Source organism: Pseudopodoces humilis, chromosome 1 (genome assembly GCF_049639895.1).
Source record: "Pseudopodoces humilis isolate 2021_Gansu_Grassland_sample_001 chromosome 1, ASM4963989v1, whole genome shotgun sequence".
NCBI lineage: Eukaryota > Metazoa > Chordata > Aves > Passeriformes > Paridae > Pseudopodoces > Pseudopodoces humilis.
In genome coordinates, this window is record NC_142200.1 from 55,007,717 (window position 1) to 55,026,710 (window position 18,994).

The window sequence follows — 18,994 nt, forward strand, 5'->3', positions numbered from 1 at the left end:
TTCATTATTGTCACTTTTCTTTCCTCCAAGAGTTTTCCAAGTCATTGTGGTTATCCTAGCTTCAGTGTCTTGTAATATCAAGAAATTTATTTGGTAGGATTTTAGTATCAATTTAATTCAGTTGATAGACCAATTTCACCCAATAGGTTTTGAATAATATCTCATTAATGTCCACGTCCTTTTGGCCAATGACTTCGCAGTCACTATGATAGAGATGGTCACTGTAATCAGTACAGGTTTCATTCCATGCAGGAGTGTATACATTGGTTATGTTCATTGTAATTAATTTTGGGGCCATAATCATAGGCTCTTGTACATAATGCAACCACATTAAGTGAAGGGCACTTTTAGTAAGAAGAAGTAGGCTGGATCATTTTTTAAGATACACAGCCATGAACAATGGTAGCTTAATTTTGTCCATTTACATAGATTTGCACTGTGATTATTAGGAGTGTTTATGAAATAACTGCTGTGTATTTTCTCATTGCGTACATATTCTGTAAGTATTCTGGGCCACTAATATATGATTAATTCCCTTACGTGCCTGTAGTACCCCTTTCACTCTGTTGTTGTCACAACCATGTACAGCTTCATGTCCAGTGTAAACTACATGTAGGTAATTTCAGGTTAACTTTAGATCTCAGTGTTCATGGAACATTATTACCCACTGTCAATACCTGTCCTTGTGATGTTGCAGATAGTATTCCTTCTGTAACTAGTTTAAAGGTGTAAGATCATGGACCTGCAATACTTGAGTTGTTCCAAAATGCAGGATCTGTTGTAGATAAGTTCTAGGTATATGTTCCAATTATCAGTGTTGCCACAGTGATGCAAGAGAGTGACACTTTCTGCAAGAGAAGACACTCAGGTCTTGGACATAACCCAAACCTCAGTTGTTTTTAACTTGTTCCCTTTCCCATTGCAAAAGGAGAGGCTCGTGGATAACTCCTGATCTGAATGTTTAACTTCATTATATGGACTTCAGAGGATTTTATTTCTGTTTGAACAAGATTTTGGGCAGCTACTGATATGAATTCCTTATCTGTGGTTCTTGTGGGATTTTGTTACTTGTGTAGCCAACTTACAAGCTCTCACGCATATGATTCCCACACAGTATTAATAGATCTTTTATTGTGTATTTTACACAATAAGGTAAAATAAAAAAAACTGGTTTAGTAGTTTATTCCATTGATCTACTGTGCCACTATTTTGAGATTGATGCAGTAGCTGGAAAATCCATTGTACAAGATTTGTACTAAACCAAACTTGTCCTACTTTATTCTTAAAATGTTATTGATGCTAAGATTATATTTCTTTGGATAAGGGAGAAGTGGCAAGCAAACCACTGGCTTAAAGCAGTTATGAGACCAGTGATAGGTTAGGCAGGGAATATATTCTGGACATCACTATTTCTGCTCCTGTAAGGATTTCTTTCCACCATTCAGGTGTTGTAATACACATGAGATGTTTCCCAGATTACCTTACCTTCTATGAAGCTGGTAGAATGTTGGTGATGTTCTGTATCACTGTTTAAAAGAAGTGGCACAAATACACAATTCGTTTCACCAGAACTTTTGTCACTCCTCTTTTTTAACATCCTGTTTTATTAGCTGTTGAAATAAATCCTACGACCCTGTGTGTCTATGCCACTCTTGTAACCAGGTATTTGTTCTGCCTCAGAGTTTTGTGCTGTATTTTTTCTAACCAAATGATCAGCCTCCTGGCTGCATGTTGCTAAGGTTTTTAGGGTTTTGGTAACCAGATACAATTTTGTATGGGTATTATTTTAGACTGAGCTATATAATGAATCACTTTTCCAGTATGATGTTTTTTTCACTATATATATCAATCATTTACTTGGCAGTATTTTTTCATCTAGCCACTGGGTGGGACCCCTAAGTGTTACTAATTAAAACCAACTTTACAACAGGAACAGACATGCAAAATTTGATCTCCTTTTCTTGAGTTGAGAGCTTGGTAGTTAGCAGCCCTTAGTAAACAGCCATGTTTTCAGGGAGTGTGTTAAATCACTTCCTATATTCTTCCCATAATGACCGAGTCACCCCTGCCCATTTTCTGACAGCCTTCTCTATTTGTCAGGGTTTGTTGATGAGTGAACTGCAGCAATAACATGGAAACTTCTGACTTCTCAGTGGCATTTACAATACATTACAACATATATATTACAACATATTCAGTTCTATGATACATTTTGTCCTATTAAATTCATAGATTAGACAAAAGAAAATTAATTGGTTTAATCTAAAGCAGACATTTTCTCTAAAGACAGAATACCTTAAAAAAATACCTTAAAAATGTTTGGCTGAGGTGTTAATAATTAAGATATGTATAACTAAGGATTAAATCATACAGAAAAAGGATGTTGAAATTGTATCTTCAAACATTTCTCTAACTACTGAACTGACTGAAAAAGCTGAGTCCAGTGAGCAGATATTAACGTGAGGAAAGTGCAATAATTCTTTTCTCTCCTGGTGATTTTGTTAATGATGCCACCAAGGGTAAATATACTGTTTACCTAAAACAATAGGTGGCAAAAATAAATGAAGAGCTCTTCTCTTTCTTACTGATGTTCAGGATCATTAAGTAAATAGGAAAGGTTGCAATATAATTAAATATGTTTGAGACCTATGTTCTTTGCCGTGTTCACCATGTGTCTTTTTTTTCCTCTGAGAGCTATCATCACTCTGTTCTCACTCTATCATCACACCTCACTCACACGTCACAATGAATGTTGCTTCATATATTTTGTTCATACTTATTTGAAATTATTCCATTAAGAAAAACAACTTTAAAAAGGATGTCGTGTTCCTTCTTATCACTCAGCTGTTAGAAGTGGAGCTATCAGAAGGCTTCACTGATCAGAAAACCCCCATTTACATCCAATTCCCTAAGTTTATTTTATCCTTCCATCCAATTATCTTTCATGAAGTAATTATGTACACTGAGCTCCATATGCTGCGCTAGCCAGTCTGTTGTTGCAAACTCAAGTCCTTTAAAACTAGCTCCACACAGTAATTTTTTTGTCAATTTTAGACTTGTGATATTTCTGATGTTAAGAGATCTGTGTCTAAGAATATTAATATGGACCTTTCTTCTTTGAATTATCTTTAACATACAAGTTAAAAATTATTCTTGTTGCCTCTGGAACATATATGATGCATAGATATTTTATAGATGAGAGTTTTCAGAGTTCAATGTAGATATAGGATGTTTTCTATGATGTGGTCATATACCAGAAAAGAGAACTATTATTTTTTTAAATACCGCTGTAACTATAGAGATGATTAAAGAGTCAGTATCAACAGATTCAATACTACAACAATCTTCAGTTGGACTCTTGGACTTGTTTTCATTATAATTTCATCAGTGCAGTATTTTGTGAACATGGAAGAGTAGATTGATATGATATAGAAGATAGAATAAGTCCATCCTAATCATCCCTCTGGAACTGTGAGATTTTTGACAGTTTCAGAACTTTTAAAATAATCAACAAATTTTTCTAATTTTTAAATCTTTGCTTTCTTTCAAACCAATATCTTAGACCACTTCTTTAAAAATAGGAACCAGTACAAATATTCATAATTCATACTTTTAATAAAAATCCTGTTACCTGCTTTACTTTCCAGTAAATATTTCTATTATTTTTGTTTCTGTCCTGAGTCATCCAGCCACTGAAATGGGTTGTGTTGAGATCTGTCTTTTTTAATGAAAAAATGATATTTTATTCTACCTCTTGCAATCATAAAGGGGTATCTAAAAAAACTGTTCAGATTAAATTTTCTGAAAAGGACATATGGAAATCAATACAAATAGAAACACCTCCTTTTCTTTACCACCTAAGAGTGAGACAGCATTTCTGGTTTTCTGAAGGAGGAATGACTTCTTTTAATTCTTAATTCTTTTTATTCTTAATTTTTTTGAATTTTAAGTACAGAGCTGGGATCATCTATCCATGCTGAAAAGTGCAGGCAAAGTTCAGCCTACCATAAAATGATTAGAAACATAAGAAACCACCAGCTTACTGTACAAGCCTACTTCAATTATTACAGCTGTAAGTTTGATCTGACTGGCAGTGTCCCAGCCTCAAGAACCCTTGAGCCATCACAGTGGAGGAGAGCAAGAATTCATGACCAATGTTTCCTTTTTAGCATCCTGTGATCTGTGATCATAACATTTCTCCAGCTTTGGAAACATTACTGAATGTCAAAAGACAAAGTCACCTCAAACTTGTAACAAAATATCAGTAGTAGGCTACTCTGATTCATTAATAACTCTCAAGTCTTCCAAATTTTCTGTCAAAGAAAAATATTACCATTCTTATTTCTGTATCTTTTAAGATTTGTAAATTATGTTCTCCCTTCTCCAAGTTCTCCCTTCTCCAAGTTCTCCCTTCTTTAAGTGAATATGAATAAGGAAACTAGCAAAATCCACTGAAAAAAATACTGATTATGAAAAGTGTAATAAACATTTCTGTAGATATCTACTAATTTGAGACAGATGCAAAAAAAGTAAGAAAAAATTAATGCAAGAAAGGTACTTCTTAAAAATCCAAAAATTTCAATGATTTCATTATATATTTATTGCATTATGTAAAATGTTTTATATATATTATTATGTACCTAAAATTTACTGTGGTTTTGTTTGGTTGGTTTTTAATTAAAGCTTTAGGAAATAAAGGAATTACCACAACCTAGAAGTTAAATTAACAACTGACTGCAAGAGTTTAATATTTAGTTACTTTGACTCTATTTGGCCTCATACAAGATTATGGGTTGCAATATCTTTGTATTTTGCATAAGGCTTGTTCAAATGAAATGATCTGGAAGTAGGTCAAGAAACAAGAAAGACTCAGCTTTGATGAAGCTTTGGCAGCAGCTCTGCTACATCTGTGTAGTGTTGTTGTGGGGCTTGATGGTACTACACCAGGCAGTGATAATGAGGGGAACTGGGAGTCCTTCATTGTCCTTTTCCTCCTCTCATATCCGTCCTCCACTACAAGAGTTCTGCATAAGCTTATAACAAATGGCAAATAAATGTCCTGAAAATCATGGAAAAGTTAAAAAACAGCTGGCAAACCAGAGCAAAAACTGCAAAAACTTCTATTCAGTTGAAATGAGCTATAACTGAATCATACTGCCAAATCTATCTACTCTTCAGTGTTTTGTTAGCAGCATTGGCCTTCTGCATTTCAAATGCAGGTGTTACCACTAATTGCTGTAACATATAAACATGTTTTTTTACAAATGGACATCACAATATAAAAGCAATTTCTTTTTTACTTGAAGCAACTTAGTCTTTTATTGAAGTTGCAAGATTTTTAAGTTTGTTTATTTGTTGAATTTCGGTTGCTTGGTTGCTCTGATTTGTTTTTAACATAACCAAGAGGAAAAAAAAAAAAAGGAGATGTAAGTGGCTAGTCTCTGCAGACTGTCCACATCAGCATTTTCTCAGCACTGGGGTAGGGAAGCAATTTCTGAGAAACCGTTTTTCTTCTGGGCCAAATAAGTAATAAATAATCAAAAGATAAATAATGAAAAAGAATGCAACAAGATTTACTAGATGAGTCATACCACTATGAGGTAGGCTGTACAGTGCAGGAAGATAGTGCTACACTTTCAAGAATAATATAAAAATATACTACCTGGAAATCTTCTGGAATGCAGAAAATAAAGCCCCCTATAAAAAATGCTTGATTTTTCTCTTGGAAAAAGAGGAAATCCAAATGTCACAGGGGTTTTGATATTTTTTTTTTTTTTTATGTATGCAAATTATAAGGTAAGTGTTGCTTAATATAAAATTCCAAAGTCTGGGAAAGAAGTCAAGTGATTTGTGATTGTAGTCCTAGAAAAATATCATTCTCTGACTAAATATTTAAAATATATATTGATTCAGTTCAATTTTATCTTGAAGGAAGAATGCTTTTGTCCTGTTTTCTTTAGACTCAAACATTTTTGAGACTGCTATGATAATTTAATGACTCTATGCAAGCAAATCCTTGCCAAGTAATAAGTGTGTCTGTTTATGCTGTACCCAAAAAGTATTAAATAAAAGATATTTGAATAGATATTATATTATATTATATTATATTATATTATATTATATTATATTATATTATATTATATTATATTATATTATATTATATTATATTATATTATATTATATTATATTATATTATATTATATTATATTATATTATATTATATTATATATTATATTATATTATATTATATTATATTATATTATATTATATTATATTATATTATATTATATTATATTATATTATATTATATATAATAGCTATTTCTTGTTGATAAAGCACTTTTCTAAAATGTAAGCAGCATTATTAACTCACTATTACAGCAGTAAAAACCCCAACTGTTGAAGGTTATTCATATGATATAATAAATTAAAAGATGAGTTATTGTCTGTCTTTGTCTTTTTTAGGAGTGAAATTAAGTGATGAATCAAAACATGAATTTAGACTCCACTCAGAAACAAATGGAAGAGATAGAGGTTTTTGGGACCCAACCAACAGAACCTGATAAATTAGATAGATGTTGGCAACCAGGTGACCATCTCTGTCATTCAAATATTCCATCTCAAAGTTTCTATCCAAATTCACTTCATTATGCACATATGCATGCAAGTTACAGCAGTGATTGGGAAATTTTTGAAGCAGTAAAAATTCAGGAACTGGAGGAAGTCAAAGCCAGAGCTGCCCAAATGGAGAAGACCATGCGCTGGTGGTCAGATTGCACCGCCAACTGGAGGGAGAAATGGAGCAAAGTTAGAGGAGAAAGAAATAAAGCACGAGAGGAAGCAAGACAATTGAGAATCAAATTAGACAGCATGATAAAAGAGCTAAGTGTGCTTAAAAAAATAAATCAGGACTTAGTAACTGAGAAAGAAAATGGAACTGCTTGGAAAACGGAATGCCATTGCTCAGAAATATCCTGTATTAAAAAGGACCAAAACCTGTTAATGTTTCTGGAACCAGAACCTACAAAAGACCTAAACAAAATCATCAAAATTCCTGGGGCAGAAGACACAAAGAAGGTAAAGGATGAGAAATATTTTTTGTGGTTCATGAAGAAGTGGCACAGTATGGATGTGCATGTAAAAACGGGATTTTTCAAGAATTTTGACCAAAATGATGCCTGATCCACTCACTAACAAAACCCTATGGCCCCCTGCCCGCCCCCACCTAAATATTTCTAATACAGAAAGATACAGAAAATAATTCATAACCTTGCACTATGACTAGACATTTAAGGAACAGAGGCAGATGGTTATAGAAAATAATTTACAATATTGTTTTGATTCTCTCATGTTTAACAGTAACAGGTTAACTCTCTTATCAGAATTAACCACGTTTTATATACTTACATTCTTTCTCTCCTCCAAAAAAGCAAATAAGGTTCTTGGCTTCTAAAATAAAATCATTTATTTCTCCCTCAACTTCAAAAGCAGGGGAAGAGGTAAGGCAATTCTTTTGCAAATTTGCAAGACTTTTTGTTTAATAAGGAGATCAATTAAGTCATGATATAGAATAAAAAAATTGAGTCTCAGAATTGTTTAAGCAGCTCCTAGCTCTACACAAAAGATCCAGTTATATTCATCAAAAATTGAAGTATTTGTTCACGTTTAACTAACTTTAAATCTGTGCCTTGGAATGCACTGTGTAGTCTCCATAGACAGCACCATGTAAAAACCTTACTTGTTTTTTGATAGGTGGCAATCATTGTAGATACAGGTAATTTTTTTCACACATTGCAGGAAAATGTTTTCCCCTGCATTGTTGAAAGTAGGAAAATTTTTACTTCAATTCAAGGGAAATTGCCAAGATCTTAGGTCTGAATGTATTATGCTCTTAATATTAATGATACTATATTCCTATGAAATCTGGGAGAAAAAAAAAGTAATATTAGTAGCAAGAATAAATTTTGCCAAAAAAACCATGCCTTTTATATTTTCAGGCAGACAAATGTACCATTGGAAGGAAATACCACAAAATATATTTTAACTATTTCTCCTTAGCATAAAATATTTTCCACTTGAAAACTGAAACTTTATATGTGAATAAGAAACATACTTATCTTTTCAGTTTCTAGTATTTTCTGATGTAAATTTTGGGTATTCTAAAAACTCAAAAGAACAGGTTGATGTGAGAGATGATTATCAGTAAGCTGCTAAAATGAGATTATCTTTTAAACAAAATTCCTCAGATATGGTAAAGCAAATACCTTTCTAAGGGAAACTTTTTTATAAGAGACATTCAGTCTTTCTCAAAAATGTGTACTTTGTTTTTAATTTTTTTTCCTATTTTGATGCTAGTTTTCTTATGTTTTGCATGCAAAACATTTATCTTCAAAATAGATATCTATATACTTTGTTCCTTATGAAAAACTTGTATAAGCCTGCTTCAACACACTTTACATAAAAAGTTTATGAGTCCATAATGTAGTTAATAACAATACATTATTTGTATGGATAAATTGCACTGCTGGTTTTATTAGTTCCAGGATTCTGTTTTCACCAGAGTTATAGCCAAAAAAAAGAAATTGAATATATTTCCTTAGTAAAGACACATTGGAAATATTTTGTATATGAAGCGTGTCATAACAAAAGCTGTTAGATATCATAAAATGACAATTGTTCATTATATATATTATATATATAGTATATATAATATACTGACATTTTCTGCACCTTCTAGCCGTATACAGTCCAACTGTCCAAGATTTTACCTATTTCCTTTTTTTCTCCTATGTTCCTTAAATGTCTAGAGGAGCCTTGGTAGGTCTGTCTATGGAACTAGGTTAGACTTTTTCCTTCATTTATGTTTTTCTCAGGTGTCTTTTTTTTTTTTTTTCTCAGGATGTAAACAAAGACCAAAACAATGACAATAAAAAATTCAGTCCAAAGCCTCCTGATTTCTTCCCCAGTGGACTTCCCAGCATCTATTTGGAGGAGTCTAAAATAAGTTTGGACACTACAGCTAAGACAAGAGAGAATGATTTAATACATGTATCAGTCTTAAATTTGCATTTGGCTGAGATGAGAAAAATCTTACAGAAGGAAAGAGAGTAAGTGCAAAATATATCCTATTTGTGGAATTCTTATAGAGGGGTTGAAGACAGTTACTAAAACAGATATGATGTTTGCATTTATAGCTCATATGTTTTAAGCTTTATTCATAGTTATTTGCAAGACTTTAATAAGAATTTAGAGAAACAATTCAGCATAGTGTGTTTATTGTTTTCTTTGGCCTGTTTGTCATTTAAATAAGAGGTATTCCATACAAATATGTATTTAATAGCAATTTGGTATAGATCCAGTGATATCTAATGTATGTTATACCCAGTTATTGAAGTGCTTTGTGCATAATAACAAATTTTCATATACTCTACTGGCAGACCTTTGAAAGAGTCCAAATGCAGAACGACAAAGGCTGTTTTTGAATTCAAAATATTTGAATCAGATGCAAAATGCAAAACCTTAACCTCTCCACTTGTAGCGAATTCTGTGTTAAAAAGTAACAAAGAGGGATAAACACATTTATTGTACACTTATGTAGCATATCAAATTTGCCTCACATAAATTATTTTGGTACATTTTGGTGGCCTAAAAGTTATATGTTGTATAAATGGTCAATACTGACAAAGATTGAATGTCACCAAAAAGGCCTTTCAAGAAAATATGCAGCATGTGATGTATGATGACGTGGTAGCAGACTTCAGGCTGTAATCACAGGTGATGGTAATTTCAAAGTCAGTTGAAGTTAATTAGGAAATTTCAAGGAATAAAATTCCCTGTATATTGCAAATATAGTCAACACTTTCAGTTCAGAGAGTCTGTAATGGTAAACTGTGTTGAAGAATTTCCTTCCTGTCAGTTTATTTCACATTTCCTGTCTGTCAGTTTATTTCATAATTGTCATGTAGATAGTACAAGTCTGAAGTAAAAAATCCTTTCAATTCCTAACTAATATTTAATGTGTTTTGTTATATGAATTAGATAGTTGTAGAAAGCACACAATAATTCTTTAGTTGAATCATATAACAGAAAATGTCCATGCTCTCTCTCCTTAAAAAGTATTTCTTTTTCTGTGGCAGCAAATATATATGTGAATTAGGATACTGACACCTCACCTATTTTCCTGGGGTTGAAATATTAAGGGGCCTAGGTACTTCATTAACAATCACAGTATACATACATATATAATTATTTTCTTTTAGAAATTGGATAATTTTTCAACTCACTTTTAGTCACTTCTCAGGCAAAACTTTAATAGGTTTTGGTTTGTCTGTTTGTTCACATGCCTCTCTAACCAATATTTAGCTGTACTTCAGAGAGACAGATTTTTCGATTTATGCCTAGATATATACTGACTGTGGTATAAGGCAATAAATTTACTGGCAGATGGTAACAATTGGGGCACATCTATAACATGCAACATGTGACAATGCAAACCTCAGGCATCAAAAATGCTTGCAGAGCAGTGATTTCCACACAACAGCTGGGGTTGGTGTAACAACTTCCTCTCCGGGAGGGCAGCATTTCCTACGTGCAGAGATGTTATATAAGCAGAATATAGACAACTTATAAGTATGAAGCAACTATATTTGGCAATGCAGACTGTAAATAGTTAGGAATAATGTTTCTAGGATAAGTATTATCATTGTCACCAGTCCCTTGAGACAGCTGATGAATCTTTGTTGGGCAGGCTGTCACCTGCTATCTCAGAAAGGGTTGGTCTCCACCACTTAGTAGAATTGGCTGATTTTGCTGAATTTCCAACTTCAGATTTCAAATTTTATCCCTTTTATTCTTGCTCATGTCAGTATTTTTACTCGTGTATTCTGGAGTTGCTAGTAATGACTATCTGAACAATCTCACCCCTGTTTGCATTTTTACTCCCCTTATCTTCTGTGGCTGTAGCTTAAGTACTTTCTCACAGCTTCTTTCTCACAACTTAGCAATTTTCACAGTGAACTCGAGCCAAGGACGCACAGCTGTACTGCATCAAAACCAAACAGATCATAGACAGCTTGAACCCCAAGGCCAAAGGTTACTTTAGCAGTCAGTATGATCTTACTCATACAGAGGAAGACTTCTCAGCAGTTTCCTGGTTTACATGCAGCACTCTGAACTCTTGACTGCATTTTTTCTAGAGTCAAGTTAGCTTATGCAAATCCAGTGTTTGAACTTTCCCCTGACTAAGTTACCTAACAGTTACCTAACTAGTAACCTTCTTGGTTTCCTAACTAATCTTTCCATAAGATGTTTTACTTCTTCACTCTGAGAGAAATTCTGCTTATTGCATTCTGCTTAGAGCTATCATCAGTGATGTTGACACAGCCTTATGCACACAGACCAGGCTTTGCAAAGAACAAAAAGAAAGAATGTCTAAAAAACAATAAAAGTAAAGAAATGAAAATTTATGTTTTGACATTCAAAAAATATCAGGCTTGGGTTTGCCTGATAAAATTACACACCAACATCCTCTACTTGGTACTGATGGCTCATATCAATTACACATTTGAGGTCCTATTAATATGAATGGAAATTACAAACCTTGTGAGTGGCTCAGCATTTTGCATAATCATTTGCTTAAAATAGCTATCTTTTGTAATCTTTTGGATCAGTTTTCTCATCTAAATATCTTCTAGTTTTAAGATCGTAATTTGTTCTGTTTTGAACTTAAAAGTGTCTATTTTCTCTAAAACCATAAGGCCACAGATTAGCTCACTGCTAGTTGATAATACCAAAGAGGAACTGCATAACACTGGCTGGGTAACATAGACCATGGATACAAAAAGCTCTGCCTGAACAACAAGAAATCCTTTTTTTTCCTGTGAGGAGAACTGAACACTGGCACCAGTTTCCCAGAAAAGTTTCTGAGTCTCTATCCTTGGAGACATTCAAAAGCCATCTGGACATGGTCCTGAGCAATCAGTTCTAGGCCACCTTGCTTGAACATGGGGTTTGCACCAGATGACCTCCTCAGGGTCTCTCTCAATTTCAACCATTCTGTGTAATTCCGTGATTTAACTAGATAATAAATTAAAATGTGTCATTGTAAGATCCATGAAAAATTCTCTAAACCTGATTATTTTACCTAGTAGTAAGCTGCTTCTGATGTCTGCTATATTCTTTCTTCCATTCTTTGTTTTCTTTGCTTAAATAGTAAACTTTATGTAATCAGAATAATTTCTTTCAATTAGTGGTATTGGAGGGAGCTGGTCTCAAGTACTGTAACAAAAAAACAAAGCTAGTGTCTTCTAAATAAACAAAACCTACTGGACAGTCCTCTTTTACTTTTCAGATTAGACCATTTCTGAGGACTCTCACTGCATTCAGTAAGGTCAATAGGCTATTATTCAAAGTATTAGAAAGTCATCTTTCATGCTTTCACTTTTTACTGTATTAAATGTCCCACTAATAATTATCTTAGTTCCCCAATGAGGTCATGATACCATTCCAATGAAATAGCCCACTACTTTGAAAGAAAAACTGTTGAGTTGAAATGCATGAAGTACATCTTGCTCTACTTTGCTCTGTGAATAATAGTATTTATTTTATAAATAAATATAATAAAATATAATTATAAATAAATATAATGTTATGGGAGTTTTAGGTGTTTGCTAATATAAGCTGTGCAATATGCTAAATCTAGGCAGAAAAAGGAGATCCCTGATTCAAGAGCATCAGATTTAGGTACAAAAGAAGAGAGAAGATATTTCACTATAATGGATTGATTCGTTAATGTAGCTTGCTTCCAGGATCTGAGTCGGTCCAGTCGGTGGCAACTTTTGCTAGCTCTGTGCAAGCAAAGAAATGCCCCAGGCAAATTCCATCAGTACACTTTGTTTTAATAGGTGACTATTTAAATGAAATTTTTAAAATATAGTTCTAGTAAGCCCAGCAATAATATCTTTGTTAAAAAGGTTGAAAAATTCCATTAGCCTCCAATATAATAGAAAATAACTACTGTGGCACACAACAATTTCTTTAATTGCCAGTATTAGAATTTTCTTTTCAACTATATCATATTTTTGTCATTATATAGGCATAGTACTTCTGCACTAAATAATACATTTTCCTGAAATTCTTCTAGCATTTTCTTCCAGGAGCAATTTTTTGAAATGTGAAATATGCATATTTTAATAATGTTTTTTAACATTTAACAAAAATCATCTTTGGTTTCTAGTCTTTATAGTGTATATTTCCCCCTGTATACATGTGTTTTATCTTCTGTTTATACTAAATACAAGTGATGTAATACCTTTTCTTTGAGGATCTTCACTAATTGTGAAGAACTGTGATAAATTTGGTAGCCTGAACCAGTAACTGAAGTCAAATTTTCTTCAGTTTATCCCAAAAATTTATTTCATTTAAATTTTTAATTCTGTACTACTGGATTTCTGTTTTCTCTTTAGCTATTATTTTTGGTGAATCTTTTGGAATAATCATGCAATGATAATATAGGTTTTTAGAAAATCAAGATATACCATTGACAAAGGCAGCAGAATATAACTCAAACTATGAGAAGGAAATTCAAAGTAATTTTTCCTCTGTCAGCTTCAAAATTGTGCAATGATAAATTTTAAAATGCTTTTCTAGAATGAATGTATTTCTGGAGAGAGAAATGGAAAAGATGGAAAATGAATTATTTCTTTGGAAATGGAAATATGAAGAACTGAGACAAATCAAGCTGGAAAGTCTGAAACAGGTATGTTAGCAGTACATTGTTATCACATGGAGTAAGAAAGAAAATTTAGACTTCTGATTTCCTGTGTTGTAACTGAGAGTAAAATTGTGTCCGTGGTTTATGAATGTGATAAATCTGCCATTTACCAATTGTTATTCTGTGTACCCAGATGGAAGGGACCTGATGGGGGTGTGTGGATGCTGCCATGGCAGCACTGGTGCTCGGGAGCTGTGGAAGTGGCACTGGGATGGCTCCACTGGCTTCCAGGAGACAGGTTCTGAAGCCCCATCCCCATGTGTGGTGGGGCTGGTGGTCCTGATGTACAGCAGTCTGTGGTCAGGGTCCAGCAGGGCTTGTGTTCAGAGAGAAAGGGCCCATGTGGGGTAAGGGGATGTTCAGGAAAGCCCTGCCACCCTTCCTGTGAGGCTGGAACAATAGAACAGTAGAGGTGTAGAAACTGGATGGAAAAATGTGTTGCCCCCATTGGCCTGGACAAGGAAGTAAGGCTGTGCAAGATCTGAGAAGGCAAAGAGATTAACAGGGTCTTCACAGAGACTCAGAGATAAGGAAGTCTGAACCACATGGGAGAGGCAGCCGGAGGCTGAGTTTCACAGTGAATAGAGTCCCACAGTAGGAGCACTGGAAAGATATGTTCTCCAGCAGCTGGAGGATGGCTCTTTTTCCAGATCTGCAGTTCAAAATGTTCTGGTGGTGAAGTAGGAAAAGAAAGCCATGACTTGTGAAGCATCAGAACCAGCTTTAACACAAGCCATGCATCAACATCCGGAGGAAGTAGTGGGTGGCGGTAGTAAGAGGCTTGCTCCTGTGGGGAAAGAAACCTCTTGTTCCCCACATGCTTTTTGGAGGGTTATGAGGCTTGCTGTGGGCTAGGATCCAGAACATTACAGAGAGATTGCTGAGGTCTGTCCAGTCCTTAGACTGCTACACTGCTACTCATCCCCATGGGCAGCAGCTAGGGGTGTATTGGGAATGATCACGAAGCTCTGGGGTTGAGGTCATGGGGACCCAGGTCTGGTCTCCTTGATCCTACCAGCTGGGTAACATAACGAGGAGAGCTTTCAACTAGGAAAGAGAATTTCAACTAGGAAATGAGAGATTTCAGACCACAGTGAAATGAAGAACAGGTGGTTGACTGGAAAGCTCAGGCCACAGGTTGATAGGAAGAAGAAAGACTTCAGGAGTGATAAAACAATGTGAAGCGACACCCATCTTAAATGTTGGTAAAGGAATGCACACATCCTAGGAAACAAGCAGAGAGAATTAGAGCTGTATGTGGTTACAGAACTACAATATTGTTGGAACAACTCAAATACTGTGCCGAGTCCATGCAACTGGAGTAATGTGAGGGACTTCCATAAATACTGGCAAGGAAGGGCTGGGAGCATGGAAGTTGCCCTCAGACCCATAAGCAGCTCAGGTCTTTTTAGGTCCCCAGAAGGATGGAGGATAATCAGACTTGTGACTCTAGGATCAGAGGAGAGGTCAGTAAAGGTGTCATTGTGGTAGGAGTTTGTTACAGACCACCTGATGAGGAATCAAACAAAAGCATTTAAAGAACTCAGATCTCAGAGTTGTAAACCCCAGTTCTTGTGGGTGACTACAGCTGCTAGAGAGGTAGAATAGCTGCTGCAATCAAAGATATTTCAGTGTGGTTTCAGGAATAAATTCTTGCTGAAGGTAGTCAAAGGGCCAACAAGTGGTGGTGAATAGCTGGATCTGCTGCTGATGAATATGAAGGAAACTAGCTGGGGATGTGATGATGAATAATTTCCTCATCTGTGGTAATTTTGAAATAGCTGTGTTGGTCATCCTGAAAGAAGAAAGACAAGCAGCCAAGTACAAACCCTGAATCTAAGGAGAGCAGGATATTGTCTTAGTCAGGGAACTGCTGGGAAGGGTCCCATGGGAGGCAACTCTGATAGGTAAACAAAGGAGTCAACCAAAGCTGTCAGGCCTTGGAGTACAACCGAGGTTTGTCCTGATACTCAGGAGAACAGGTAGGTGTATCAGGAGACTCATTTAGCTCAGCAGGACACACATGGTGGAGTTCTGATGCCAGAAAGCAATCTACTTTTACAAAGATCGGCCTTGAAGGAGTAATTTAAGAACATTGCCTGGTTGTGTTGGATTGGTGTTAGGAAACACGTGTTCTTTTCAGTCTGCATTCATGACTAGAAGAATAAGAAATATTTGTGTTGCAGTTTACAGGTTTTAGCTTTCAGGACAATGGATAGAGGACCTCTTTGTTCCAACAAAACTCAAAGTGCATGTCTATATAACTAAATATAGGTAGTGAATTAAAAATGTCCTATGAATTTAACATCTCAGATTTGGAATAATGGAGGGAATTTAATTAGTTTTCTTTCATGTTCTGGAAAGAATTGCAAGCAGTCTATTAAGTCTCAAGTTCTAGTTAATAGGTGATGCGTATGCAGCACAGCAACAAACCAGCATCTATCTTTCATATTTGAGTTTCTTTAGATTTTACTTCTTTATTTTCTGCATGCTCATTAAGTAGGATTTTAGCTTGTTGTACTTGTGCAAAACAGAGGAGGTCCAGATTTAGTTAATTGTTTTTGCTTAAGAAATGTAATCTTTATGAAATACTTTATGGTGCTGTCAACAGGAATAGAACAACAGGAAGTAAAAAATTTTCTGAGAATTTGTTGGAGATAGATAACAATATTTATGTATGTGAATGCTTGCATATATGTGTTGCTGCTTTTTTCTTGGGAACGTGCTCAATTACTTTAATTGCTAACAGGAGGTGATATTTTGAGCATTGTGTTCATCTTCTCATATTTATAACATAAATCTCATTTTTAAACTACAGAAAAACACAGGTCTGGATGAGTCTGACTAATGCAAATGAAATTATTTGTATCAGTAGAGGGGGGTTTCTGTAAGTGGAAACTTTCCCTCTACTGAAATAAACCAAACCTTGTGTGTTGACAACAGGGATGTGAATATTACTCACTATATATTACTGTTGAGAAGTGGATGCTGGAACAACAGACAAGATTTTTGACAGTGAAATATTTGAAAGTGAAATAAAGGAAAGTGCAGACATCTACTAGGCTAAGCATGGAGTCTGATTCCAACTTATATTGTCAATATTAAACCACAAATGAAATTCTAGATTAATAGCAGATCAGTCAGTATATCTAGATTATTTTCATGTCCTTGACTAAATTAATCTGTAATTTCCTTTGGTAAATTGCCTAACAGTCCCACTGTGAATGTGAAAAAAGTGCTTGGTCTGCAAGTGACAGTGCTACTGCAAATCAAACCACTTTTAGGAATGGATAGCTCTGCTAACCTTTTGGAAGTTGGAGAGATTGTGGGGAATGTCAGAAGCTTCACAGCTGCCAAGACTTGATTATTAGTGCTCCCAATAACTAGTCACTTTCTTGAATTACTTTCATTAAAAGTATTTGCTCACCTCAGAATAAACTAAATATGGAAAGCCTTGGTGATCTTGCTGATCATCAGTTTAAAAAATTATGCATTCATCATCAATTTGGAAGTTGTAAATGAGTTTTCAAAGTATTGACTAAAAAAAGCAGTAAAGTGAAAATTTATGATCATAGTAACCATGAGCATTATAGGTAGCTTTGTGTGACGCTAGCATTGATCTTGCCCTATTTGGGGTCATAAATTAGACCATTTTAACAGATACAACAGAATTTGCATTTGGCATCATAACTGATAATTTCCTTTTTTGTTCAAAGAATTTTGTTCTGAGAATTAAAAGTTGTAAAATACTTTGTTATTTTTAAAATAGGAAAGCACTCAATATAAAATTGTACTTATTGTTGTATTTACATGAGTATCCACAGAAAGGCAAAAATTGTTTGTAAGCCTATTAAGTAAATAAAGGGTATTGACATTATATATACTTGGGTTTAAAGTAAACTTTGTTGAAAAGAGTAGGAGTCTAAGTTCTCTGAAGAAAATGAGAATTTTTACATCCATAACTTTACTTGCTGAATGTCCCCTGGAATGGGGTATCCAATTTTTTCAGATACAGTTTAGTTTGTAGATCAATTAACCATCAGTCTGAGAAACACAAAAAGTATGTCTGAATTTGATTAGTTAGGTCTTTGCACTCTGGAAAACAAAGCAAATCTTTGGTGTGTTGCTCTGATTTTTGTAAACACAGAAGTGTGTTTGGAGTGAGCAAGGCTGTTGAAGTTTTAGATTTTAGAATGATCATTTTATCTTATGTACAAAAAAACATTCTTTTTTTATAGTCATTACTAATCTTCCTCATAATTTTTTATCCATCTTTATAAATCCTGAAGGTTGTGTTTTCTGGTCATTTAATAGTTAAATGAGATGGAATATTTACAAAACAATTTTACATTATACCGAAAATAGTGGAAAAATGCATGTACTACTATATTCCACTGGTGTGCACTGTAGACTTACAAATGCTACTATAGGCAGAGACTTCTGTGTTGTTTAAAAGAATTTGCAGTTGGCTGAAGTACAGAATTTACTCTTACTCTATATTATCCTGTGCTTTGGTAGTTAATGAGGGAAATTCCTTTCCCAGTTCATGGGATGTGAGGCAAAAATTACACTAATTGGTACTTAAATCTTTTTGGAACATCAGTGAAAAAAAAGTATACCTAGATAAAAAGGAAAACAGGCTAAATGAGCATTTTGTATATTTGGCAGAGACATTTTTGTTCTTCCTCTTTGTTTATTTTTACAATTGAAAGTAAAGACACCAGCTATTGATTTTGCAATAGAACCAAAAAAATCCCATCTTTTAACATATTTTAAAACTAATGTTTTCCATTCTCTCTCTCAGTATATAGATGTTTTATACTATATTACAGCAATCTATGTATTGTTACCTAGGAGCATTACTTTCTTTAAGAGACTGTGAATGGTTCCCTAGCTGTTGTTCCCTGGTGAAGGAAGCTCCACTGATGTGAGTGAAGCTTCTGGATAAATCAAGTCTTCTGCTATCATTGTAAACATTTAAATGCTCTTTAAAATGGAGCAGCCTATTTGCAGGCTGAAGTTGCCAACATGTAGATCTTGTTAAGGACTCTGCATGATTTCTATGTCCTCCAGAAATCTTTATTCTGAAATTACTTATAGTGTGAAATTGCTTTTTTTTTATTCACTTAGTACATATATGAAACAGAAAAAGTGATACTCATAACCTTACAGAAAATTTAGATACATATAGTAAGATCATCCATTCTGTCCCATACTCTTCATC

The 18,994-nt window shown here is 34.4% G+C and overlaps 1 protein-coding gene across 2 annotated transcripts in view; it reads left to right on the forward strand.

Annotated features, from left to right (window-relative positions):
• The window catches only part of CCDC102B (coiled-coil domain containing 102B), a 136,990-nt gene that overhangs the window by 9,452 nt on the left and 108,544 nt on the right, over positions 1 to 18,994 (forward strand). For both annotated transcript variants that reach the window (XM_088066168.1, XM_014258249.2), the window contains exons 2-4: positions 6,465 to 7,076; positions 8,898 to 9,106; positions 13,647 to 13,755. In XM_088066168.1, the coding sequence (XP_087922294.1) occupies positions 6,480 to 7,076; positions 8,898 to 9,106; positions 13,647 to 13,755 (915 nt within the window). In that variant the 5' untranslated portion in view covers positions 6,465 to 6,479. The remainder of the gene's footprint in view (positions 1 to 6,464; positions 7,077 to 8,897; positions 9,107 to 13,646; positions 13,756 to 18,994) is intronic.